The following is a 27,745-nucleotide window of genomic DNA, read 5'->3' on the forward strand; positions in this document are numbered from 1 at the left end:
ACCTTTTAATGTTGCTATAAAAAGTTTTAATTCTTAAGGCTCATTCATTCTATACATTTAGTTTTTGTTTTTATGTTAGAAGGGGGCAATATTTAAGAGGATGGGGATTAATCTATCTAGGTGGTAAACTAAGCAAATTGTCTTAAATGGAAAAAGTTAGGGATTTTTGTGTGCGTTAAGAGTACCCAGTAGGATGGTCCAGTGACTGGGGGCACTAATAGGACTTGAGAGGCCTGTGTTCAAGTCCCTGCTCTGTCAGACTTTTGGTGTGACCTTGGGTAAGTCACTTTGTCTCTCCGTGCCTCAGTTCCTCATCTGTAAAATGGGGATAATAGCACTTCCACACATCACAGGGGTATTGCAAGGATAAATTCATTAGGCTGTGAAGTACTAGATATTATAGTAATGGGGGCTAAATCAGTACCATAGATATAACAGTAACTATTAGTAACAAAATTATGCTGAGATTTTCTGCCTTGGAACATGGGTCAAAGAAACAAAGAGCCATCATTTTTTCTCACAAACAGATCATTCATTTGAGACTTTAGATAGAATTTTAAATATGTTTCTCAGTAAGATTTCTCTGAGCTGGATGGCCAGTAATTTTCACTAAATTAGCTAGATGTTAACACAGCTGTTTTCAGTTAACCTTCTTAATGAGAAAATGAAATTTTACATGCCATTACGACATAGTTAGGTCTTCCTAATAACCTCAGATGGGCATGATGTAAATATTTAGATGGTTTAGATAGACACCTTTTAACTGCTTGGATTTCTCACTTCCCTGGTTCATTTACCACTTTTATGCATATGAAGCAAAAATATTCAAAGCAGAACAACTGAACATAAGATCCCCATGTGGTGATGTGGAAAAAAGGGCTCATGCAATCCTTGGATGTATAAACAGGACAGTAGCCTTTGCATATAGAATTAGTGGGACTGGAATACTGTATCCAGTTCTGGTGTCCAAAAGGATATTAAATAATTGGAGATGATACAGAGAAGAACCATACAAATGGATCAAGGACTGGAAAAAATGCCTTACTCTGAGAGACTTAAAGAGCTTGATCTGCTGAGCTTATCAAAAGAAATTCAAGAGGTGACTTGATTATGGTGTCCAAGTACCTTCACAGGACAAAAATACTGGGTATTAAAGGGCTCTTTAATGTAGCAGGTAAAGGGATAACAAGAAACAATGGCTAGAAGCTGAAGCCAGAAAAGTTCGTATGAGAAATCGGACACACTTTTTTTTTTTTTAACGGGGGATGATTAACCATTGTAACAAAATATCAAGGGAAGTGATGGATCTCCATCTCTTGATGTCTTCAGATCAAGACTGTGGATGCCTTTCAGGAAGATGTGAGTTAGTCAAACACTAGTAATTTGACTCATTGTAGGAGTAACTAAGTGATATTCTATGCCCTGTGATATACAGAAGTCAGACTTGATGATTTAATGTGTTCCTTCTGGCCTTGAAATGTATTCATCTGTGAAGAAAACTGAAGCAGGCATGGATAAACTTTTTCTCATGAAACAGCTTCAGTAAATACTCTCTTAGCCAGCCATCAGCAATTTCAAACCCTATTAGCCAGGCTTCCATACTCCTATTCTTTACCTGTCATTCTGCACATCACAATCAGTTTAAACTTTCCCCTTAAGATTTATATGCTGTGTATCTTATGGATGATTGTGTGATAAATCTAGTATCCATGACCGTGCACCTGATAAAACTTAAAGCTGGGATTTGCATTAAGGGAGCTAGGCACCCAACTCTCTTGGGCTCTTCTAAACATCCCAGCCTTAATGGGCATGGATTTGGTCTGACCTTACACATTGGGGCCATGAGTGAATTATGCGGGTCGCCCTCCATGCGTAGCAGTGCATGTTTGTGCCATCTGACACCAAACGTTTTTTTCTAAGTAGCATATTTTAGAGAAAAATAGTTTAAATATTATTAGTTAATATTATTTTTTGCATCCTCTGCTTAGAAAGCTTGGTTGCCTTGGTGATATACAAGCCACTGAGTGACAGAAAAGTTAGTGCTAGTACAATTTTAAGAACTCTTAAATCATGTTTTTGTAAATCAGGGTTTATAATTATTAGGTCCAGCATCATGCACTCTATCAGGTCAGAAATTGATGCTGCATTACTTTGACAGGTATGAATCCAAGCTCTCCAATGGGGTACATTAAATCGTGTCAAGTTGTGGATATAATTACTAGAGCTGGTCAGGAATTTATAAATGAACTTTTTGTTGTTGTTGTTGAAAAGTGCTTATTCATCAAAACTGAAAGAGTTCACATGAAAGGGTTGGTTTTGATGAATCTCCTGATTCAAAAATGTTTTTGAAAAAAGATCCCAAATTGTTGAAATGTCCCATTTTGACATTATCTAAATGGAATTTTCATTTTTTGATTCATAATGACATTTTTTAAATTAAATAAGTTAAGGTCACAATCTAAATGAAATATTTTGAAATTACTGAAATAAAATGTTTCTATTGACTCCATTTGGATTGGTTTGTGACAAAACATTGAGATTTCCACTTTTTGGGATGGGAAAAAATTTAAATCTCAAACTCTTGGACAATAGGAAAACTGTTTCCCCCCCTAACTCTAATAATTGCCTGTTGTTTTTACAGCATCATAAGTGTACATTAGGTTTTACAGAAAAATATCTGATCAGGCCCAAAATGACAGGGTCCTACCCTGAGAACCTTACAATCTGAATTATACTGAACACAGCAGCAGATAACACTGAACAAAAGTTTGAAGGGGAGGGGGTAAGGGAAGGAGGTTGCAAGATATGAGACCTTAAACCTGTCACTGGTCCAGGACTGGATATTGTAGGTTAGGACTTCAAATCCAATGTAACTTTGAAGGAAAATTCCACATTTTTTTAGGAAAAAAGGAAACATTTTTGTGGTAGGCCTTTTTACTTAAAAACCAGCAACTTGTCTTATCCATTAACTAATACAGTGTTAAGCGACAAAGAGTCCTGTGGCACCTTATAGACTAACAGACATATTGAAGCATAAGCTTTCGTGGGTGAATACCCACTGCATCTGACGAAGTGGGTATTCACCCATGAAAGCTTATGCTCCAATATGTCTGTTAGTCTATAAGGTGCCACAGGACTCTGTCACTTTTTACAGATCCAGACTAACACGGCTACCCCTCTGTTACTTAATACAGTGTTATCACTTTAGACTCTGAACTCTCATATTAAAATCTCTTGTATTGTTATACTACAGTGTTTCCAACTTAAATAACTCCTTATTTTTCAGAGGTTCACGTAAGACATAAAAAGAAATTAAGCTAACAAGTGTATGCAGAAAGATGCACATCACTTGTTAATCGGTGATTGTTGCATGAGTTTAGTACAACTATGTAGTCAGATAGAAGGAGGTAGAACTAAGACTCAAGAAGCTAGAAGATTTGGTATTACGTAAGTAGATCTCAGTCAAGCAAGGATTGTTTGGTTCCTAGTGAGCTATGGGTAATTACAGTGTTAAATTAACCCAGCGCATGATAAATTACATTTAAACTTGGTCCTCACCTAAAACAAGTAGTGACAAAAGAAAAAATACAAATAAAGGAGATGAAAGATTTTCAAAGTCTCTTTGTGGAAAAAAATGTGGGCTCTGGGCCGCATAGTGGTGTCACGGACTCACAGATCGTGCCCACTTGTGGCCCCGTGCGGTCCATGGGGGGAGCCCCTTTCAGTGAGACAGCCCTTCTCAGGGGTCCACTCTCTCTCGGGGTCAGGCCCCACCACCTCCTGGAGCCGCACCTCTCTGAGCCTTAGCACGTCTGTCTCTCGCCGTGGGCCCCCTCAGGGAGTACACTTGCTCTGGACCCCCCGGGCCTCCACCCCCGAAGGGTTTGATGCAACCCTGTTCTCTAGACCGGAGTGACTCCCAGCCGGCATAAAACAGGAGGGTTTATTGAGAGTTGAACACAGCACAGGAAACTCTCAGGTCCTCAGGCCTGGCCTCCCTGAGCCCAGCACATCCCAGTCTCTCTGCATCCAGGTGGGCTCTGCCTGCTCCCCGTCTCCAGCCCCGAGCCCCCCTGCTTCCCAGCTGGGCATCTGAGATCCCCGGCCCCAAACCCCGCCTCTGTCCATTGTCTTCTCCCCAGGTAAACAGGGTTGTAAACTGGGGCCTCCTCTCCTCGCTTCTGTCCTCTGGCTGGAACCGGCTGATTAGGTCACTGGGTCCTCACTCTGCAGCCCATTGTTCTCCCACTGGCCAGAACCAGCTGCAACTCCTGAGCTGGGTCTCCGGGTCGGGGTCTCAGGTCACCGGTCGCTGGGGTATCCATCCTTCAGGCCATTGGCTGGGGTCCCAAGTTCCCTCTCCGGTCCTCTGTAACAACAAACTCCCTCTCCCCTCACCTCGTTAAACCAGTAACACCCAGGGAAACTGAGTCCCACCCCCTCCGCATGCAAACCATTGAAACCCCACCGAAAACAAGAAAAAACAAGAAAATCCCCCACTTCGTCACAAGTGGTATTTTCCTTTCCCCATGATTTCCCCCAAAATCATCTCCCATCCAATTCCAGGAACAACAAACTTCCTTATCGTACTCTCAATTCTGTCTGGAAAGGTGACTTTCTGCTGAGAAGATACAGAATCCACTGTCTAGCAAGATAATGCACAGTTATAACCATCAGGATGCTTTTGTTGAGTGCCAAGATTGTTTGATTGCCCTCTGACAGGTTATGTACTTAATTCATTGACTAATCCCTAGATGCAGTGTCAGGTATGTTGCAATGTCGGATTATCTTGATTGGTTGCAGCTGAGTAGTTTCTGAAGTGAGATGTCCAAAGTGGCGATTCTGTCTATCCAACATATCAGTGCACATGGGACATCTTTGTGGTAACTATTGGCAGAAGACCAGGTTAGGCAGTGCTCCACTTATCTAGTCATGAAAATGCCAATTAAAGAAAGAAATAAATTATGTTCATTGACAAGCAAAACACAGAATGGATTTGCTGCCAAAACAAATGGCAACAATACAGAATGTTCTGGTGAATTACAAATAAAAGGGAACGGCCCTACCTGGATATCATTAGGCAGGGAGTTAATTCCAAGATCAAATCTCATAGATGTCCAGTAAGAAGTAACAAAACAAGGTGGGGTTGTGAAGGCCTAGTCTGCCACTCAGTAAAAGAAGAGCACCCAGTTTGTTTCCTGGTTTCGGTTTCTTAAATTTTTCACAGGGCATGAATGGAAAGACCACATTTGTTTCCTTTTTCCTTTGGGTTTTAATCCACTTAAAAAATCTATTCTAATTGCAGATGAAAATCTCAGTTACATTACTGTATGTACAAAGTTTATCTCAATTATCCTACCCCTCTAGGTTTCTTTCCTCTCTTTTTTCATGGTGACTGTCCAATAAACCTCTGTTCTTAAATCTCTGGCTTCCCCTGTGTTGGGAAGGCCTGTAGTGATTTGATGAAAGGACAACTCTGCCATCTCAAGACCAGATGGCTTTAGATATATTTGTGATATCACCTCAGTACAAGTGAGAAGAAATAAATATTTCCCTCTGTTCACTGCAAAATAGTCCCAAACCTCCTTTAAGGTCTTCAACAGTCCCTCTTAATTTATTTATGCCTATGTCTCCTCATTCTGGTCCTCTTCCTGCAGTACTACTTCCTTCAACCTGCTGGAGGGCCATGTTTGTTCGCTGTTCCACTGGTGATCTGTGTGTTTCCTCTATGCTCCAAGAGGGTAAAATCCCTGGGTAGCTTCTTCCTGGTGGCGTGCAGCCTCCTAATCTAGAAAATTAGTGCAAATACAAATCTTCTATCCTTTAGAAGTTTTCTAAATTGGAGAATTCATGTACACTAGCAGCTCTCAAACTCTGGCCTGCAGCACACTGAAATCTCTTCCAGAGCTGTCCTCTCTCCGGAAGTGAAGAGGCCTGAGTTTGTGTGCTAATAGTTTGCAATGCAGGATTTTTAATGGCAACTATTATGCGTAAATAGATATTCCAACTTGGCTCCATACCTTGGGCTCCCGGCAACCCACCGATGCAGCCCTTGGAGTTGCAATTTTTGAGCCCTGGTCAAGGTAAAACAAAATCAGAGTGATCACTAGGACCGTTATTTTTGTATTTTGCTTTTGAAAACTGCATGAGTCAGTGCTATAAAGGATAATAACGGACCTCACTGTGTTTAGGGTTGCCAACTTTCTACTTGCACAAATGTGAACACCCTTGCCCTGCCCCACCCCTTCTCTGAGGACCTGCCCCACTCACTCCAACCCCCCTTCCCTCTGTCACTCACTCAGGAGCACCGTCAGCTTTTTTGCCGCCCTAGGCGGCGGAAGGTCCCGCCCCCGAAATACCGCCCCCGACAGAGGTGGCCGAAGGTCCCGCCCCCGAAATACCGCCGACAACTGGGGCGGCTGAAGATCCGGCCGCCGTGGTCGCCGTCCCCCAAATGTTAGCGTCTAGGCGACCACCTAGGTCGCCTAATGGGTTGCGCTGGCCCTGCACTCACTCTCCCCACCCTCCCTCACTCACTCATTTTCAGCCGGCTGGCTCAGGGGGTTGGGTTGCGGCACTGGGCTCCAGCTGGGGGTGTGGGCTTGGGGGTGGGGCCAAAAATGAGGGATTTGGGGTGAAAGAGGGGGCTCTGGGCTGGGGCTGAGGGGTTTGAAGTTCAGGAGGGGGCTCCAGGCTGGGGCAGTGGGTTGGGATGCAGGAGGTGGTATGGGCTGTGGACTGGAGGTGCGGTTTCCAGGGTGAGGCCAGAAATGAGGAGCTCTGGGCTGGGATAGGTGGTTGGTGTGGGGGGGGGGGCGGGGTTGAGGGCTCTGGCTGGGGGTGCAGACTCTGGGGTGGGGTTGGGGATGAGGGGTGTGGGAGAGGGTACGGGCTGGGATAGGTGGTTGGTGTGTGTGGGGGGGGTTAAGGGCTCTGGCTGGGGGTGCAGACTCTGGGGTGGAGCAGTTGGGGTGCAGGAGGGGGCTCTGGGCTGGGGCTGAGGGTTTGGAGGGGAGGAGGGGGATCAGGGCTGGGCAGGTGGTTGGGGTGGGGGGGTGAGAGGGCTCCATCTGGGGGTGCCGACTCTGGAGTGGGGCTGGGGATGAGCAGTTTTGGGGTGTAGGAAGATGCTCCAGGGGGTGCAGGTTCCAGGGTGGGGCCAGAAATTAGGGGTTCAGGGTGCGGGAGGGAGCTCCGGGCTGGGGCTGAGGGTTCAGAGCGTGGGGGGGGGGAATCAGGGCTGGGGCAAGGGGTTGGGGCATGGGGTAGGGGTGAGGGCTCTGGTGTGGGGCTGGGAATCAGGGGTTTGGGGTGCAGGAGGGGGATCAGGGCCAGGGCAGGGGGTTGGGGCATGGCAGGGGGTCAGGGGTGCAGGCTCCGGGTGGCACTTACCTCAAACAGCTCCCAGAAGCAGCGTCATGTCCCCTCTCTGACTGCTATGCGGACGCATGGCCCCGTCCACAGGCACTGCCCCCGTAGTTCCCATTGGCTACCGTTCCTGGCCAATGGGAGCTGCGGAACCGGCGCTTGGGGTGGGGGCAGCATGCGGAACTCCCTAGCTGCCCCTACGCATAGGAGCTGGAGGGGGGACATGCCGCTGCTTCCGGGAGCCACGCAGAGCCACGGCAGGCAGGGAGCCTGCCTTAGCCCTGCTGCGCCGCCGACCAAACACCTGGCAACCCTGTGCATACTTGGCAGTGTTGCCTTGTCTTCCAAGGTGCTGAGTTTTAAATGAAAGTCACTGTCATCAGTCGGTGAAACTCATCAAGCTATAAAACTTCCATCCTTCATTTTTAAGATAACAAGCATTCCGGTCTAGATACTAAAGAAAATAAAAAAAGACTTTTGCCATGTACAGTTTGTTTTGAAATAAAGTATTTGTAAACATACGATCATTCTTAGCCCTACAGTTTCTATCTTTTCCCCAGCCTAAATGATGCAAAATGAGGGCCCTAACCCTGCTTACTTACCTGAAAAAGGATTTGCAGGATCAGTACCTTTGAGTTGTTCCTAAGAGAGGAAAGGAGGAGTTTCCATCATGCTGTCCAATAACTCTTACGTAGTTGGTGACAAACTTTTTGCCAAAATTAAGGTGACCTTATTTCCAGGACACTTTTTTGGCAACCTTTTTAGAGTCAAAAAATGCTCCTACAAAAGATGACAGTACCATTTTTTGACATGTGCTGGTGTCACTCCTGTTAGTTCTCAGCAGCGACACATGCATTTTTATTGAAGTGCAGGAGTTTTTCCAGCACTGAACAAGTGTCACTAATATTCACTTGAGCAACAGAACTGCTTTGATAGTGTTTATGCTCATTATCTTTTTCTCTTCACTCCAAACACTCTTCCTCATGCCAACCATTCATTCCATGTGGGTCTTGTAGAGGGTCTGGGGTGGGGCTGACCCTCTTGCTTCTTCTACAACAGAGCAAAGCCTGCAATCCCAGTCAAATAATTTGGAGGTGATCCCCCACACATGCATAGCTGTACACACATGGAGTTTCCTGAAGAAAGCAGTGACCAGGGCCCGAGTATAGACTTGAGGCTTTGACCCATAGAAACTAAACTTTGCCGTAAGCAAGTGAGGAGGCTGTTCAGCCTGTTTTACTTTAAATAGCTCACTAACAGCTGCATAACTCAGTCATTGTTCAAAGGCTTCAGCTCTTGAAGGGCTCTTGAGTAAAAGATAGGTACATGGTTAACAAAATTATACCTTAACCTTGGCAACCAAAAAAACAACAACCATGGATACAGTTCAGAATTTACAGATTAACACAGGAGGGTATAATTAAAAGGGTGTTGTGGGCTATGCTGATCGTTTCAAATCAGGGTAAGGGTTTAATGTGGCATATTTCTTGGCCTCACAGATAATTTTCTTGTCTACAGTCCTGTTAAGGTTATTGTCTTTCTAGTATGTCATCTCACTGTGTGTAAACCCACACCCTACTACAGATAAAACTGCACTCTTCCATTGCTCTTCAAAATCTGGGCTTTATTGGATAGTTGAATAAGTATACTTGTTTTGATTTCTTGTGACACAATCCTCTATTGATCATGTAGTTTACTTTAATTGTTATGGATATGGATATTTTGACAAGTGTGAAGGTGAATATGAAAAATGAAGACACTCGGTTATGAGTAATGCAAATACATTAATCAGTGTTACTACAATGAATACTAAATGATACTGAAATCACAAGAAACATGGATGTGTAATTCAGAATCACACAGAATATTAAATGTTACACAGATCTAAATATAGCCATTTTTATTCCCACTACAAAATATAATTTCTCAAAACGATGTTCTGGGTATGAAAGATTAGAGATACTAGATGTGCAATTTGTCAGACTTAAGCAATGTGACATGTCATCATTTTAATAATACAATGTTTCTTATGTACTAATACATATTTCCTTATGTGATTATAGACACAGGTTTTTATGTGTAATTTATATATACATGTCTGTGTTAAAAGAACATGATTAAGGTTGGTAGTCAAACTCAGAAGTTAGGAAATGCCAAAATTATGGTTGCCTGCAAAACTTTAATTCGACCTTCTGGTATGCATGCATTAACAATCTTTAATTACATGATCGCATACTGTTTTTCCCACAGGAGGACTCCTGCCTCATTCAGTGCGCAGGATGGTTTATGCTTACTTAAGTCTTGTCTGCATTGGTGGTGGTGTGTAGGATACATGTAGCTACATGCCCAGGGAAAAGCAGGCTGCATCCACGGTACAGTGTGTACCTACACGCGGCAGTGAAAGGCTCTGTCAGGTAGGGTGACCAGACAGAAAATGTGAAAAAACGGGACGGGGTGGGGGATAATAGGAGCCTATATAAGAAAAAGACCCAAAAATCGGGACTGTCCCTATAAAATTGGGACATCTGGTCACCCTACTGTCAGGGAGGAGGCAGTGGAGAAGCTGCCAGAGCCCTTTCTCGTCCACCTCCCTCCATTAGAGCCTTTCCCTACTGCTGGAATCTTTCCCTGCTGCCTCCCGCTGCCTGAGCAGGGAAAGGCTCCGGCAGTGGGCAGGCAGTCGAATGCTACACTGCTAAAAATAGTAGTGTAGATGGAGAAGGCACTGCTTGGGCATGTAAAGAGCCATGTAGGGTACATACCTACAGGGTTCAGGCATGTCTTTACTCGCCTAAGCAGTGCCTCACCATCTACACTGCTATTTATACCCCTGCTTGGGGGGCATGTAGCATATGTTCTCTATATGCCATCGTAAGTGTAGATGTAGCCTTAATGAGCAGTTATTCACTATTTTGTTTTCTCCTCATTGTTCAATGTGTGGCCAATGCCTTATTTACTGCACTCTATTCAAACCCTATTCTGAATACAGAATTATTAATTTCTTCATGTGCTTTTCAGTGCTGCTCATCAGTATAATACTGAAGTGCTTCACTAGAGCTGTCTGAAAACAGAAATTCTCTCTATATGAAATATTTTCCATTTCGGAAAAAATCCTGAGGAAGATATCAATGCTATTGAATCAGCATTTTCCCACAGAAAACTCTTTCAGAAAGTTTTCAATCAGCTCTATGCTTTACAATCATTAATTAATTTATTTTCACAATATCCCTGGTAGATGAGAGGGTTGTATTATCCCCATTTTACAGATGCAGAGCCGAGGCATGGAGATTAAGATCAAAAGTGTCCACTAACTTTAGGTGTCCAATTACAGACACTTAGGATCTGATTTTTGAGAGTATTTAGCATTATACAGCACTTTATATATTCAAAGCACAGCTCCCATTGACTTCAGCTGTGAGAGCTCACTGCTTCTGCAAATGAGACCGCAGGGTCTCAAGTCAGGCACCCAGAAATTGAAGAACACACAGTTAGTGATCACTGTGAAAAGTGTGGCTCTTCTTTGAGTGCTGGTCCTACAGTGGATACATATGTGTTCTGTGTACCCAGGACCAGAACTTTTTCAATAGCAGCGTCCATTGCTCTGTGCCCGCACCCTTTGCCTCCTTGTGCTCTCAAGCAAGGGCAGAAGGGGTGGCCTGGACTGACCACCCCTCATGTTGCTTTCTAGCACTCCCAGTCTGGGATGGAACTCTTGTGTCCGTAGCTTCCAGCTTTAGCTCTTCTACCCGTAGCATATTGTAATCAGTTTATTCGTTTTAGTAGATAGTAGTTTGCTTACAGCTAGTTGGCGGGGATTGAGGGAGTCCCCACCTGTTGCTCTCCCACCATTTGGGTCATTTAAAATGCTTCAGATCCTAGGCTTCCAGTCCTGCCTGGCCTCCCCTTGGGTCTTCCTGGTGAGTGATCCACAGAGGAAGCTGCCTGTATTGCGTCAGGGAATCACACATTCCATTGAAACTTGAGATCTACTGCTCCTTCCCCCCTCACACTGGCCAGTCTCTGGAGTTTAGACTGCATGGGCATCTAATGGAGCTCTCCATGAGGCACCTGTCTGATCTGGGACCCTCCCTCCAGTCTTTGCCTCGTTGGCCAGAGCCAGCACCAGCACCTTCCATTCTCGAGCTTTGGACAGCTCACAAAGTGTGCAAGAGATTCCAGCCTTTCATGCGGTCCACTCATGTCCAGGTCAAGCTGGACAGTATGACCACTGTTCATTATATAAACACACAGGGGGAGAGTGAGGTCTGCCCCCACACCGCAGGGAAGTGATCCAGCTCTGGAAGTGGTGCATCCAGCATCAGATAATCCTCTCTGCAGTGCGCCTACAAGGGGTAATTAACTCCCTAGCGGGCAGCCTCAACAGGCGTTATAATGGGGATTATGAGTGGGAGCTCCACTCATCAGTGATCCAGTGGATATTTTGTCAGTGGGGATTTCCCTTCTGGAACCTCTTTGCAACCCAAGGAAATGGGAAGTGCCCTGCTTATTGCTTTTGAAATGCTCAGGGGCACAACTTCCTAGTGCAATAGTCAGACCTCTTGCTGTATGCCTTCCCTCCCATCCCCCTCCTGCTTCACATCCTCTGAAACAGGGGTGGCCAACCTGTGGCTCCGGAGCCACATGCGGCTCTTCAGAAGTTAATATGCGGCTCCTTGTACAGGCACCGACTCTGGGGCTGGAGCTACAGGCGCCAACTTTCCAATGTGCCAGGGGGTGCTCACTGGTCAACCCCTGATTCTGCCACAGGCCCTGCCCCCTCCCCTGAGCCTGCCGTGCCCTCGCTCCTCCCCCCCGCCCCCGAGCCGCCTGCACACCATGAAACAGCTGATCGGGAGGTGCGGGGAGGGAGGGGGAGGCGCTGAGTGGCAGGGCTGCCGGTGGGTGCGGTGGGGGTGGGGAGGGGTAGCTGATCGGTGAGGCCGCTGACGTATTACTGTGGCTCTTTGGCAATGTCCATTGGTAAATTCTGGCTCCTTCTCAGGCTCAGGTTGGCCACCCCTGCTTTGAAAGATCAAGTTGGATAAGGCAACAGGGATCTTAATAGCACCATGGTGGCCACAACAGGCTATCACCTTCGGCCAGAAGGTGAGTAAGCTCAGGGCCCTTATGGCGGACCTGCCTTATATGATCTTCCACAGAGACAAAGTAGACCCGAGATTGTACCCCGAGCTTATCCCCAAAGTTCCTTCTGACTTTCACTTGAACCTATCTGTAGGGCACCCAAGTTTAAAATTTTTGGCATAGTGTTATATTAAACTTTGTTAACTAATACCTGCTCTAAATTATAATTTGTACCATCTTTAAATTGAGAGAGAGAAGATACCGTGGGAGAGCTTTAGGGGTCACAGTACAGCTGTCATTAACCAAACCACTGTTTTTGCTCCATTTCAGCAACACTAACATGGATAGAATAGGAAAAAAACAACTTTCAATGTAAAGCAGTAGTGGGAAGTTAAAATAGTTTCACACACTTCATCATCCATCTGGTAAGCTGTTTTACAAACAAGTCTAAATCCACCTGGGCAGAAGACTCCCCGTTCCAAAATGACCACATTTCTAATATTATCCCAGCCAAGAATTTAGTTTTATTTTTATGGGGGCATGAATTGATGTTCGAGGTGAGAACATAGCCTTTCTGCTGGAAAGCAATTTGTTTAAACAAAACTAGATATCAGTATTCTCAATCTGCTATTTTCCTTCTTGAAATATTGTGTGTTCCGATGGGATCTGATACTACTCTCTTCAAATCATTTTCTTGTTTGTTCTAGAAATCTTGGGAAATCTGGACTAAGAGTTTCATGCCTGGGCCTTGGTGAGTAGGTTTAAATTATTATATATAGTATTCCAGCTTGACTTCAGTTGGAGTTATGCCCAATTATGCCAGGGCAAAATTTGAACCTACATTTAGAAGTGTTTACAGAGTGACTCTTGCATGAGAATATGAATTCCTGTGGACCTTAAACATTTGAGATGAGCTTCCCCTGACAGGAGGAGGTTGTAACACACTCACTAAGTGTGATGTGCCCCTTCTCTGGTGGCTGGCTCACCGAGAAGATGAGCCTAATATAGCTTTCAGTTAATGGAGTTACTCTTGTAGGTCAAGCAGTAGAAATCTGTTCTTTTGGTGCTGAAGGTCCAAGGTTTCAATCTCTGCATATGACTCGTGGTAGTGATTACATATAATATAACATATTAGGAGAGATCCTCGGTTGATATAAATTGACTTCAACAGCACCTTGGGATCTGGCCCACAATAAATATAAATTTTTTATATCATTTTTCATCCATAGATCTCAAAATAGAGCTGTACCTATTTATATCTGCTGAGGCTCTAGCCCAATATGTTTTTATATTACATGTAATATGTATGTAATCACTACCACCATGGGTCATCTTCAGAGACCTCACAAAGGAGTTATCATTAATCCCATTTTACAGATGGGGAAACTGAGGCACTGGATTTTTAGATACAATGTCTGTGTGTATTTGCGCCTTTATTTAGTCTTGCAAAATGTATGTTTAGTTACATTTATATTACATCTGATTTGAAAAATGAAAAAAACACAAAGTTGTTAATTAATCAAGAAGTATTATGCACATTCTGGTCCTGTAGGTACGATAATGACAAAGGCTAATTCCCCACACGCTATCTTGAATATTTTATCCCTTAAACTAAAACTCATCAATGAGAACATGTACAATGTTTTGGACAAATCCTAATGTCTTGAGTCTTGCAAATAATATCTTTGACTTCAGTGAGACTGCTCATGTGAATAATGCCAGCAGGATTTCATCCTAATATTCTGCAGGAAAAAAAAAATTAGGATCCAGGTTAGTTAAGAAGTTCATATTCATTTTTCTAGCTGCAAGTACAGTTCTGTGGTGAGAAACTGAAGTACTAGATATCTGGAAGAAGTGAGGAAGACAGCACAGAGAGAGCACATGAGCTTGTGCTCAATTTTTGCTAGAGGTGTGTTGAATGAAGCATTAAATGTGATTCCCTAGAAATCCAGCTCTGCTATGATGTTGGTCAAAGGTGAAAAAAGGTGTTAAAATGCAGTAACGTGGATGAATGATTTATAACAAAATAATGTAGGCACATAATTTAAGAGTGTGTGTGTGTGTGTGAGAGAGAGAGATGAAAGCTCTGTATAGCCCCTTCCCATACAATGATTGTCACTCATTACGTTCTTTCCCTTCCCAGCATGATATGAATATATGTCATAACAGCATTTCAAACCATATTCCTCAAGTGAGGGAACATATGAATGAAAACCTACTTGTTTCTGTGATCTTCATTTCAACCTTAATTCTGGTATTTACTAAATTAGAGTGCTTGACCTTGCAACCTTAACATTTTTTAACCTGGGTTGCTTGGGGTCTTTTTTTGCATGTAATTATTTATATCATTTCCAAGCTGTGCCTGATGCTAATTACTATCATGGTCTGTGCCCAGAAGGGAATCTTCAGCCCAATCTTCAAAGCCTCTGAGTGGTAATAAAATTACTCTGTGGCCTGTACTGCAACCCCAGAGCTCCAGTAGCTTGTATTCAGATTGCAATCCCATTTACACAGTAGATCAGGGGTAGGCAACCTATGGCACGCGTGCCAAAGGCAGCACGCAAGCTGATTTTCAGTGGCACTCACACTGCCTGGGTTCTGGCCACCGGTCCGGGGGGCTCTGCATTTTAATTTAATTTTAAATGAAGCTTCTTAAACATTTTAAAAACCTTATTTACTTTACATACAACAATAGTTTAGTTATATATTATAGACGTACAGAAAGAGACCTTCTAAAAACGTTAAAATGTATTACTGGCACGTGAAACCTTAAATTAGAGTGAATAAATGAAGACTTGGCACAGCACTTCTGAAAGGTTGCTGACCCCTGCAGTAGATCATAGCCAGACAATTTCTGTAATTATGGAGCCCCCGTCTTTACCTGTATCCAAAACCCTCTCTGTGGCTATGCACAGTGAGGCCATCACAATGCAGAACTCTGTGGCTAGTGAGAGATTCAGCCTCCTGCCCGACCTCAAATAAATTCCCCTCCCTGCCTCTCTCCATTATAATGCACATCTTTCCATATAGCAGAACCACAACAGTCCTGCTGCAGCCAGGGCTCTTTGTGACCTCAGAAGAGAGGCCAGGGTGATTGGCCTTTCTATGTCCTGTTGCACTGCTTAGTCTGTTGCATCTCTACTCAACTATCTACTGTAGCTGCTTGCGGGATACGCTGGATGTTGTGGTGAAGGAGATTGGGCCTGTTTGAGGGTTGCTGGGAGAGCCATTTGGGAACCAGATTTTCTGTCTTGTGGTAAATTCTGTTGTTTAAAAAAAAAAAAACATCTCAGAATGGAATGAAAACAACAAAGCAAAACAAAAAACAAGTAAAATTTTATTTGGCTTGATCAAACTGTTTCATTTAGATTTTGACTTTATTTTCTATTGTAAATGTAAAATGTTTAAAAATTGAAATGAAAAGTAATTTTGAAATGGAAAATCAGCATGTTGCATTACAGTTTTATCAGAATGCTCAGGTCTGTGTTTTGTAAATGAATTTTCAATGCAGTCGACGGCTGTTTTGCTTTGGACACATCAGCATTTTCCAACCAAAAATATCCCAAACATTCCATCAGAATATTTCCAACCAATTTAGTTGCTGGCTAGACAGTGTGCAATACATATAACAAACCCTGCACCCTGGTCTATCACTAAACAACGCCATTAGGAAAGTTGGTGGCATTCAGTGAACTGTCCTTGGAAATGATGGGTCAACAGGACTAAACAGAACAGTATCAGTTTTGTGGGGCATCAGTAAAAATGCTGATTCTTGCTATGGTGATGTAGATCAATAACACCAAACAGCCTGGCTTGTGTGTCACAACACTGTCAGTACTCTGCAAAATGAACATGTCAGGAGATGGGCTAGTCACATCCTTATTAAGTCCTTGGCATACACAGATATTTATGGCTACCTTATGCAGTAACCTTGAAGATTCAGTGGGAGTTTTAATGTTTTGGGGCAGGACTTGTTGTCAGTGATAGAGTATTTCTAGTAGCTAAAGCAGCAGACTGGCTCTGCGGTGAGAGAGAAAAATACAACCTCTTTGTCTTGGCGTGCCACCTACAAAATGGTACTTACATATCTCAGAGGGGTGCTGTGATCAGTAGCTCAGATTTGCAAAGTGCTCTGAAATCTATAGTTTAGATTTAAAATAAAGGGAAATGTGAAAAATCCCTCATAATGACTGTACAATATGGAATGAAAAATAAACCCCATTTTGACAAAAAGACCTCGCCTAGAAATAGATCTTGGATTGCTTAGAGGATTTGACTCGTTACCCAATGCGGATGTGCCGATAGTCACATCATGAGCAAATGTTGTCATGGTGAGAAGAAACGGGGGGAAATTATGATAACATCAGGAAAAGCTGCTTGCAGAGGCTTTCGTTCATTTAAAACATACAGAACTATAGAGACATTTAAATTTATTGCTCTTTTATGAGTGCAGCTGCATGGGACAAGTGTTCTGCTTTAGCTAATTTTGGGTTTTGAAAATGAAACAAGTGGCTGCCACTCTGTTATTGACAAAAGGAATGTAAAAAGGGGACTACTGGGCATGGATCCACAGATCTGGGCAATTAAGTCAATCGAGTAAGTGAGGATCCATATATAGCCCCTGACATGAACGAGGCAGTAAAGAAAGTTTTGAAATTGACTGGGCAATTGTCTTTTGCTCTCAGGTTTGCAGACAGAAGCATTCTCCTGTACTTTAACACCTCTTCAGCTTCCATAACAGATATATCAGATATCTTTGCCATGCCAAGTGTTAGCTTAAATGACTTTTCTAAACAGTTTCTGTTGTGCTGTTCTCTAAGAGATCAACTTATTTGCTTAAACTCACAACAGTATCATAGTCTAGTTTAAGGTTTACTAAAGTTTCCAAAGACCCAGTAACCTCCTCTAACAGTTTCTAAAATCTCACCAAGATAAAAGTATGCTTCATGCTCTACTGTAAAAAAGAAAAGGAAATAGAGAAAAACATGAGACAAAGGAGAGAGAAAAGGAGGAAGGTGATAAGGGAAATACATATTCCTTAATTATTCTGTAGTCTCTCTAAAGTCCTGGCTCTCCCACCTCACACTCTCTCCAATGAATTGTCATGTATCACATGCTGCTAATGAATCAGCAAGGTCTATCTGGGGCCTGAGGCATTTGGTAACATATATAACAGGTAACCTGAAACAGCATGATATTGGTGAATAATCTCCACGGTTACTGCTCAAAGAGAGAAACAGTTAATCCATTAATCATCCCACACAAGCTTGGTACATGATCCATGCTTCTCATTCCCTCCACTCCTAAATCCTGAGTCACTCTTCAGTTGTTTTGGCTGGCATGGAGCAGGTATATGTACCACAAAATCCAGTACCTCTATAACCAAGTACCAGAGGAGAATTCTTTCACTGTAAGGGTGAGGGGTTAAAGACCTCGTATAGTGGAAGAAGTAAGACAGTCACGGGACTAAGTCTTGCTCAGTATTGGTTTGGCTATTGTCTCAGTTTTTTAAATAGATGAATGCAAGGCCCAGTTTAAAGCTCAAAAAAGGCATGATCGTTGAGGGTGCTTCAAAATCCAATCTAAAGTGGATGAGCAACCATTCAAAGGCCACTTTGAGTAGCACTTGGGCGAGTAGAATTACTCCCCTATCTCAATTCAGGCGGAAAAGGTCACTCTTTTGTCAGCATGAATAGATGTTCAGAACAAAATGTCACAGTCTCTGACTGTGGAAACTGCCTGTTCATTTTAGGAAAAGTTTGAGGCAAACCCCAACAAGATGACTGTGTTGGAAAGGCAAGCTATCACTTTAAGAGTGTGTTGGCAGGGAGGGGGAGTGCTAGGAGGCTGTGTAGGGAAGTCTGCATGATCAGGGTCAGTCTGGAAAGAGCCAACTTAAAGCAAGGTGGGGTGAATTGTGCCTCCCTGCCTTAGGGAGCAGCCTCTTTTCAGGTTCTTGCGTACTGTTGTTCTGAATTGTAAGAAATAAAGCAAGGTTACGTTGCAACCTTCCAACAAGAGTATTTTAGTTTTTATCTAACTTCCCTTTCTGAGTACTGTGAACATAATGACTAGTCCAGCTTCCAAGGAAAGAAATAATTAGACACACCCAACCATGTAACCATGGTAAAAAGAGGAATTAATCCAGCTCACCAAAGGGTACAACAGAAACCTCTCACAACAGGCTGTTTCCACAGCCAGAGACCTGTTTTGCCATGGAATGATGAGGAAAGGGTGACCTTTTGCTCTTGAAATGATCCCAGGTCACATCTATGATTTTGACTTTGGGTAAGTTTTTGCAAATTAAGGTGATACTGGTAAAAATGACATCATTTGGCTCTAGGATCAAATTTGCAGTGAAACTATTCAGTTTTGCACACAAATGCACATAAAGCAAAAACAAGACCACTTGCTGAACTTCCAGCACCAGTGTGCACTGGCCAAATGCTACAGCTGATCCATCTGCAAAATGTGTTTCATGGCAGTTACTTTATTTTGAGTGAGTTAGGAGGGGTTAAAAAGGCGGAAATCCTGGTTGTCTTGCTTACACGGGGCCAAATTCTGGCATTTAGCCAGTAGCCTGTGTTCTGAAAGGCGAGCTGTGCAGTCATGAAATTGTGCATTGCCCTTAGACATTCTCCATTTACCCATGTGCTTCCATAAAAATGAGTCACAATTTGGCCCATAAGTAGTTCCAGAGATAAGATGGAAACAAAATCAACCCATTTTACATGATGAATGCTCTGCTAGACTGACGCTGGAGGTTTGCAGCACAGGAATAACTTCTAACTATCAAGGAAAAAATTATTATTATTCCTCTTCTTGAAATCTACTCATATTTCTGGGTCACTGAAGCTGTTCAGTAGGACTTCTGGTTACCTGCGCTGTCACTGATTGATGAACTCCAGGATATCTTCAATGAACCAGAAGTACCAGTGTATCTCTGAGGGGATGCAAAACTTTTTAAAAGTTAAAACTTTTGTTGTAAGCTACTTGTCCCTGATCTCATGAGGGTGGCACTGAGCACATACCTCTCAGGTGGACTCATCATTCATTTTACCTTTGTAGGCCCTCTTTAATGGCATGATTTTCCTGCTCCCCTAGTTTTTCTCCCCCAAATTTAAGTTTTCATTGAACCTGAAAAACTTTCACACATAAAAACAAAACAGCTTGGAGCACATCCTAGCCCTTGGTTGATGGAAAATATACAAAGAATGACTTAAATGTAGTGAATCAAAGGGCTTGCCTACATGTGGAGTTATTCCTGATTAATTATTCCTGGTTAACTTCATCTGTGGATACTCCGATTCTGTAATAAGAGCGCTTTATTCTGATTTAGTTTAATCCACTTTGGAAATAAATTGATAATTCAGAATAAGGCACTCTTATTCTGGAATAAGAGCATGCACGTATAGTGTTAATCAAGAATAGTTATCCTGCTTTAAATGTACACCTACCTTAATACAAAATAAATTGCCTGTGTAGGCAAGCTCAAAGATAGGGTCACCACTCACCCCGTCTTTAAAGTTTCAAAACAGAAGAAAGATCTTATCTATTAGTATATATGATGCAGTCACTGAAAATAGGTGATTCTTTAATGAATGCTGAAACCAGGAGACAAGGTCAGAGGTGACATTGCAGCCCAGGGTCTTCTTTAGTCTTCTTGCAACAAGGTTAGTTGAAATGACCTTGTTCTGTTTTTTGGGTTTGTTTTGTTTTTTACAATGCCCAAATGTGCCTCAAATTGTATCCGTAAACTTCTTCAATATTCTTACTTTCCTTCAATTTTAAATTGCTCTCCATCTCCACCCTGATTTTTAGGGCCCAATCTGCTTCGTTACGGTACTCTGGTGCAAATCTGGAATAACTCCATTGACTTCAATGGAAATACTCACATTTACACAAGCTTAATGGGGACCAGAATTTGGCCATTTGGGCCAGATCCTGCCAGCTCTTACTTATGTGACTTGTCCTTGCTCATGCCTGCAGTCCAATGAAGTCAAGTGAGTAAAGACTATGCTGATGAGTAAGGTTTGCAGGATTGGGCCCTTTGTTTGTAAGTGCCAGACTGATGCAGCATTAGTTTCTTTCATGGTGTTATGGGGGCAATTTTCAAAAGTTGGGGCTTACTTTAAGCATAACTTTCTTCTACTGAAGGAAGGATAAGGAAATGTAGAGAAAAGAGGGAGATACTCAACAGAGGTTAATTGTTTAAAAAGAAGTAAAGTAGTTTGTTTATTTATTTTATTTTTTTCTCCAGTATTTTCTTTCTTAGAAACAGGGCTGTTCACTGAGGTTGTAAATCATCCTTAACCTCATATGCATTGTTTGAAACACCAAATAAGCATTTTATTTTCTGTTGGGAGCAATGTGTTTATACTAACATAACCTGTAGCATTGTGCTTCAGGGCTTATAATATCCCAAGCCAGCTTTTGTGCAGTTTGTACTTCACAACAAACACTGTTTCCCTCCTGGGATGCAGTGAGGGGGGATATGTGCACTTCTCTGACAGCACAGAGGCGAAACTTGTTGCATTGTGTGTTATCACAAGATAAGGCCAAAGCATCCTACAGCTGTTCACATGGGAATTAATGCTTCAGGATTCCAGAAATAATTAATGGCTTTGTATGCCCTTGCAATAACTTGCAAAACTGCCGGCCATGCCACTCAGGAAAGAAACAGATTGCATATGTACAGTTCATATAATGCTGTCAAACTTGCTGCTGCAGGCATCCCCTCTTCCCCATGTTATGGGGGCCTCATTACTCCAGGAACAGCTAGCGCGATGATTATTGCCCATTTGCTAGTGTTGTGTGCTGTGGAGTAAGTGCTGCTTTGAGCTAACGGAGAGCTTTGTGGTGATACTAGCTTGAGCTTCCCCCAAAGAATCAGGGAGCATCAGACCAGGTAGAAACTGGTGTAGCCAGACCATCTTTAATAACAGTTCTCAAACTCAGTTTGATGGGCAGGGTAGATGGGGGCTGTTATTTATTGGAAAGAGAGCACAGCTATTCAGCATCCGTGCCTAACTTTAAGTAACTGCAGGCTTCCCATATTCAGGGGATGGCCTCACAGCTATAATGAGTACCTAAGAAGAATGCACCATTCCCAAAAATTGCAAAAAGAGGTGCCTAAAATCAGGCTCCTACATCTTTCCTTCCAGTCCTAAATAAGGCTTTGTCTACACTACAGACCTTACAGCGGCACAGCTGTACGGCTCCAGCTACACTGCTGTAAGGTCTCCCGTTTAGCCGCTCTATGCTGGCAGGAGAGAGCTCTCCTGCCAGGATAATTAAACCATCCCTAATGAGCAGTGGTAGCTATGTTGGCGGGAGATGTCCACTACGCTTTTGTTGGTGAAACTTATGTCGGTCAGGGATGTGGTTTTTTCAAAAGTGCTAGTGTAGACAAAGCCTAAGTGACCTGATTTTTCAAAGGTGTGGAGCACCCAGCAGGAAGCATGTTTGAAAATCAGGTTACTTACTTGGTGCCCAAACATGAATTTTGGAGCTTTAGGCTCCTATGTTTTTAAAAATCTTGGCTAGGGAATGTGTACTCTGTGTGTGTGTGTGTGTGTGTGTGTGTGTGTGTGTAGGTAGATGTACTATACACATTGGGCCAAAGTTTGCTCTCAGCTTTGACTTAATTGGGTTACACCAGTTTAAGGGAGCACAGAATTTTCCCATTATGTCTAATATTTTGAAAGTTATCGAACAAAAATGTGTTCTCTGTTTACCAGGAGTTAATTTTCATAACTCTCATTCCTCTTGCTTGGTCTGTTGGTTTTCTCTCTGCCTGAGTTGGAGCAAATATTGATTTAATTTCACATTAACAACAATGAAGATGCTGGGGGAAGTTTTCAATAGCATAAATGGTGGGTAAGTGCCTATTTCCCACTGCATGTCAGTGGGCGTTAGGCATCTAAACACCATTTATGCCTTTAAAAATCTCCCCTGCTGCAAATATGATAAAAAATTGATTAGGGCCAAATTTTGAAACTTTGATGTCTGTTAGGCACCTAAATTCATGTTAGTCATGTGAATATCAGAGACTAGCTGAAGTCAATTGGAGCTTCATAACCTCTAAAAATCAGGCCATATAGATAAGTACCTATGTTTGTGCTGAGGCACCTATCTTTAGGCACCTGTGTTTGAAAATGTGGCTGGTAGGCTCCTTAAAATAAAGTGCAGCAAATAAGCACTTTTCCTTTTGCTTACATGCATTTTGATTCTTGAAGGCTATTAGCTCAGCTTACAAATTCTTTAAGTTAATTGTGTTATCTTTTGCACAGTATGTAATTTCCATTTGTGACTGTTTATTTCCCCAGTCACCTCTTTGCTCCTTTATTTACATGCATTGCACTGTGAAACCTTTTTTCAATTTTATCCAATTAATCAGCTGGGGTGCACTTCTGGAACACATACCACTCAGAGAGGGAAGTTACTTAGGTTTGGTATTTGTTTTCATTGCTCTAGGATTTGTGCATGCTGCTTGAATACGGTATGCCTGTCCAGGGATATTTTGTTTATGGTCATTGTTCATCTTTAAAAAAATACATTGTCAAAGCACTGTTCAGAATATTTTAAATATTTTATCTCACTGTTCAGAATAACCCCTTCAAAGCTTGGAACTGATCTAGCTTTCCTAAGCAATGTAGTTTTCCCTCCATCATGTTTCTAGTTTACTATTGTGAGGTTGCTTGTGAATATTAGGTTGCTGGAACAGATTGTGCATATAGCAGTAAAACAAAATTGAAGTATTGATTTTGGGAAAACAATTTCTCTAGATAAAGGTTTCCTTGAGCTTTGCAAAGGGAAAGAGAGAGAGAAAGAGAGTCCCCAGTGGTGACATTTGGAATCAGGAAATGTGGAGGTGGATTCAGGACTGGATTTCAAGCCCCCAAAATTCAAGGGCCTTTTGGATCTGGGGTTCTTGTATAGGCTCATATCAACTCTTTAACTAGAGAAGGGTCCATGCCATGAAGTCTGGATCTGGAACTTTTCCCAAGTTTGAAAATATTCTGAGCCTGGTCCAATTATGAGCTCACATTGCAAACTTCAGATCTGGATCCATTTCAGACATCCTCAAACACACGCAGGAGGTTGAATCAGAGCAGGGGTAGGCAACCTATGGCACGCGTGCCAAAGGCGGCACACAAGCTGATTTTCAGTGGCACGCACACTGCCTGGGTGCTGGCCACCGGTCCGGGGGGCTCTGCATTTTAATTTAATTTTAAATGAAGCTTCTTAAACATTTTAAAAACCTTATTTACTTTACATACAACAATAGTTTAGTTATATATTAGAGACCTTCTAAAAACGTTAAAATGTATTACTGGCACGTGAAACCTTAAATTAGAGTGAATAAATGAAGACTCGGCACACCACTTCTGAAAGGTTGCCAACCCCTGAATCAGAGGATGCAGTGTGGGCCTCTCCCTACTGCCTAGCTTAGTTCTTAATAAGCATGTGTGGTGTTTTAATGTTTGTAAATGCCCCTAAAGATGGTGTAGCAGATCCATCTTACACATCAGAAAAATAAAGACAAATGAATTACTATTTATATTATAGCACCCAAAGAGACCACTCCTCTCAGGACCCCATTGAGTTACGTGTTGTGCAAACACACAGGGAGATAGGATCCCTGCCTTACAATCCAAGGCCTTGATCGTGCAGTGAGAACTGTGTGGCCAGAACCCTGGTCCCGCAAGGCGTCCCATTTCACCCACGTGGTTCTCCTTGCAGGAATGGAGCCTATGAAGATAAGCAACATAGACAAGGCGGAGTAGAGGAATGCAGAAAAATATATACAATTTTACATATATTTGCAAATTTTAAAAAACATAAATAGAGAAATGCTCCCCATCTTCCCCTTGAGCTAATATTATTTGGCAAAATGTGTGTGTATGCATCATGGCGAAGTGGGTCCTGAGAAATCTTTTGGAACTTTTGTTTAGATATACAAGGATTCATTTTAAGCCAAGAACTATAGTATTAATTCTGATTAGATTTTATTGGAAAGCTAGCTGTGGAACTGGAGTATTGAAGCAAGCACATATTATCATATCTGCACTGCAGTACTGTGAATTTACCCTAGAGCAATTAGCCATTTCTAAAGTAAACAACAAAGAGAGACTTTGCCCGTCAGGTTAGCGCAGATGAAACATCTCCAACATTCATGCTAATCTCCATATGTCTAAACATTTGAGTTTTTCTTCTCTAGTACTTCTTTCCTCAGTGAGACACGATTTATAGTATAGATTCATGGTTATCTATACTCAGAAGAGAATCTCTAATCCACAAAGTATATAAATAAGTCTGTTGTTCTCTTATCTGTATTTGAGACATACACGCATATCTCAACAGTAACTTACACTTAGACTGTAGTGGTAATAAAGATTAGTTAGAAGGACACTCAAGATATATTTGTCATAGTTTTTTGCTATTTGAAGCTATTTGAAGCTTTGACATTGAAGTCTGCTTCCATTTGGATTCCCCCCCTGCATAACAGATGCATTGGGTTGCCCACAAATTAATAAAACTGATTTTCTTTTTTAACTTTATTATTGTTTGGGATGAGAGCCCTACTGTGATAAGCACTGTACAAACATAGTAAGAGACTGTCCCTTTCCCGAAGTGTAGAAGGAGAAAGTAAGTATTAATATCCCTGTTTTTCAAATGGAGAACTGAGGCGCAGAGAAGTAAGTGACTTGCCCATGGTCACACAGGAAATCTGAGGCAAAGCTGGGAACTGAATCCAGATCTTGTGAGATCCAGTCCAGCTACACTAAACCCAGAATTAGAGGTGCCTGGAAATGGTCAGTGTATTCAGTGAACATTTTTGAAAGAAATGAAAAAAAACCACACCCAATTTTGTTTTTTTCATAGAACTGGAAAACTTCACAATTTTTGTTTAGAAAAAAATTATTTCCAAAACAAATTCAGAACAGAAAAATGTCAGCCTTCTCTACTCGAGATCATTCTTCCTCTGTCATTTTCTTATCAAGAAACACATTGTTTGTTCTTGGGGTAAAAGAGCCTCTAAATTTACTTTTCTGTTGAAGTTTCAAGAAGGTAAAAGAAAAAATATGAAAACAAATATCATATATATATATACACACACACATACACAATATAGCAGGTGACATTTTAAGCTCATAGACCTGCCATGTGTAAGGGTTTTCAGACTTGTGGGGTAGAGAGGGGTAATTTTAAATCATGCCAAGTAATTTTATTTAAAAAAACCCCTAAAATATTTAGTTTAGAGAAACAGGAAATGGGATGACAGCTCTTACTGTTTCTCTTATTGCCAATTCAGGGATGTGACTCCCACTATTTTAGTCACAGAGGCTCATTTATATATCATAGGGACTCTATGTTTAAAACCAAGCAAAATAATCACAATTATTAACTATGGCTATTTTGCTATTAAAAAAGGGAAAAGACAACATTAAACAAAACAACACAAATGATATGCAATGCTTCTTTTCATTAAATCTCTCCTGCATGTTTCTCTGTGGAGTGCTTTTAACAGAGATTACCACTTGAGTGAACTGCGTCTGGGGAGGCGTTCTTCATGTGTTAAATTCAAACCAAAGTATACTGTTTCCCCAAATTATTGTGAATCCAGTTTTAGTATCTAATTAGATAACTAAACTGTTTATAGTTGGGCAAAATAATTTGTTTAAGGACAGGTGAACCTTGTTGGTTATTATTAATAACCAGACAGTTTGTAATTGGGCAAAGTAAACAATCTTAACTAAATCCTATGAAATCGAAGACAATATTTAAATGAGTTATTCAGAAGATGCCATTTAAGGAGCTATCATAAGAAACACCAATTAACAAATATTAAGAATCTTAAATCCTGTTAAATCCCATTATTTCTCTATTTACCAATATTTAGCCCCGTCTCCTCTCCAGAAATAAATGGGTCTCACCATTTGGTGATTAAAGGAGAAATGGTTGGAATTTTAATTTACAACAGCATTTCTGTATACCAATAAAATCATTACAAGAGCTTTAAAATCTAATCCCTAGTTAAGTAACTTAGTTAACTTGATCTCACTAATTCATGTTAAAGTCTTGGGGAAGTTTTCCTTGGGTTGGCTTCTTTTTGATTTGTCTTAGCTGTCTTTGGTAGCTTGTTTGTAGAGAGGTACAGGATGAGTTGTGGAGTGCTTGCTGTGTGAGCAGGGTAGCAGAGGATGTGTGTGTGTGTGTGTGTGTATATATATATATATATATGTATGTATGAGGGATGCTCACTTCAGAGTTTTATACACTTCTCCTTCCTAAATTCATGGAATTTTAGGAGAAATCACCTATTTTGTGCTTGTTTACCGTAGTATCAAAATTGGTTGCTGTCATCCTTTTATTGGCTCCATGCCATGTTCTTAGGAGCCTCTTCATCTTATGAATATGTAGTTTGTTAATGCATATGTACATTCTTTCTTGCCAGTTCTATTTCCTTTGTGTTCGGGAAGGAGAGTTTCAGAACATCTTTAAATTTAGAGTTCTGAATCTTTCTTTTTATTCAGTCCATTGCTGAGATTTCTTTAGTTTCATTGGAGTGTCAATGAAATTTCGCTTTCAAAAAATCCAAACACTCCTGTTCTTTTTATAAAGGTTTTTTGAGTTCTCAAAACAGTGTTTTAAAAATGAATAATTTTTGGAGAGTCTTTAGCTTAAATAGTTATTAAAGAAGTTGTTGATTTTTGCTACAATTTTTGGAGAGATGATTCTTGTCTTCCTGAGCTGGGTGAAGGAGTTGTTTGAGCACTGTCAGTAATTGATTAACTAATTCCCCATTAATATAAATATTCTACACTTAAAAGACTTCTTATATTAGTAATTAGTTCACTAAGATCATTAGCCTCCACCCATGTTGGTACATAAAGCATTTTACCATTTACATGGCAATGATATTAGCAAAATATATTAGATGGTTTGCATTTAGTTTAAATACTTGCAAATATGCCATTCCAAATGGTTTGCCATCTCAACATTTAAGAAATAAACACAGGTTTTCTACAGATCATTTCCCAGCTCCACGTTTTCTATAAAGTTTTAAAAACACGAACAGGGTTTTTTCTTGCAAAAGGGTGGGGGCTGGAGGAGACGCACTTTACTTCTAGATTTTGTGGTTTGATGAGGATCTTGGGCATTACTTCTCTTTGAAATCCTTTTCGCCACATTGTGTTTACCCAGTACAGTCTTTACAATTAAGACTCCTATCAAATATTAAGGTTCCCAAACTGTGTGGCACTTCCTCCTGGGGGGCACAACGAGGTTA

At 41.7% G+C, this 27,745-nt stretch overlaps 1 protein-coding gene across 4 annotated transcripts in view; it reads left to right on the forward strand.

Moving 5' to 3' along the window:
• Window positions 1-27,745, forward strand: part of KCNAB1 (potassium voltage-gated channel subfamily A member regulatory beta subunit 1) — a 239,582-nt gene that overhangs the window by 141,703 nt on the left and 70,134 nt on the right. For all 4 annotated transcript variants that reach the window (XM_029911140.1, XM_029911141.1, XM_029911142.1 and 1 more), the window contains exon 2: window positions 13,158-13,201. In XM_029911140.1, the coding sequence (XP_029767000.1) occupies window positions 13,158-13,201 (44 nt within the window). The remainder of the gene's footprint in view (window positions 1-13,157; window positions 13,202-27,745) is intronic.

Source organism: Terrapene carolina, unplaced genomic scaffold (genome assembly GCF_002925995.2).
Source record: "Terrapene carolina triunguis isolate 2854851 unplaced genomic scaffold, T_m_triunguis-2.0 Scaffold88, whole genome shotgun sequence".
NCBI classification, from domain to species: domain Eukaryota; kingdom Metazoa; phylum Chordata; order Testudines; family Emydidae; genus Terrapene; species Terrapene triunguis.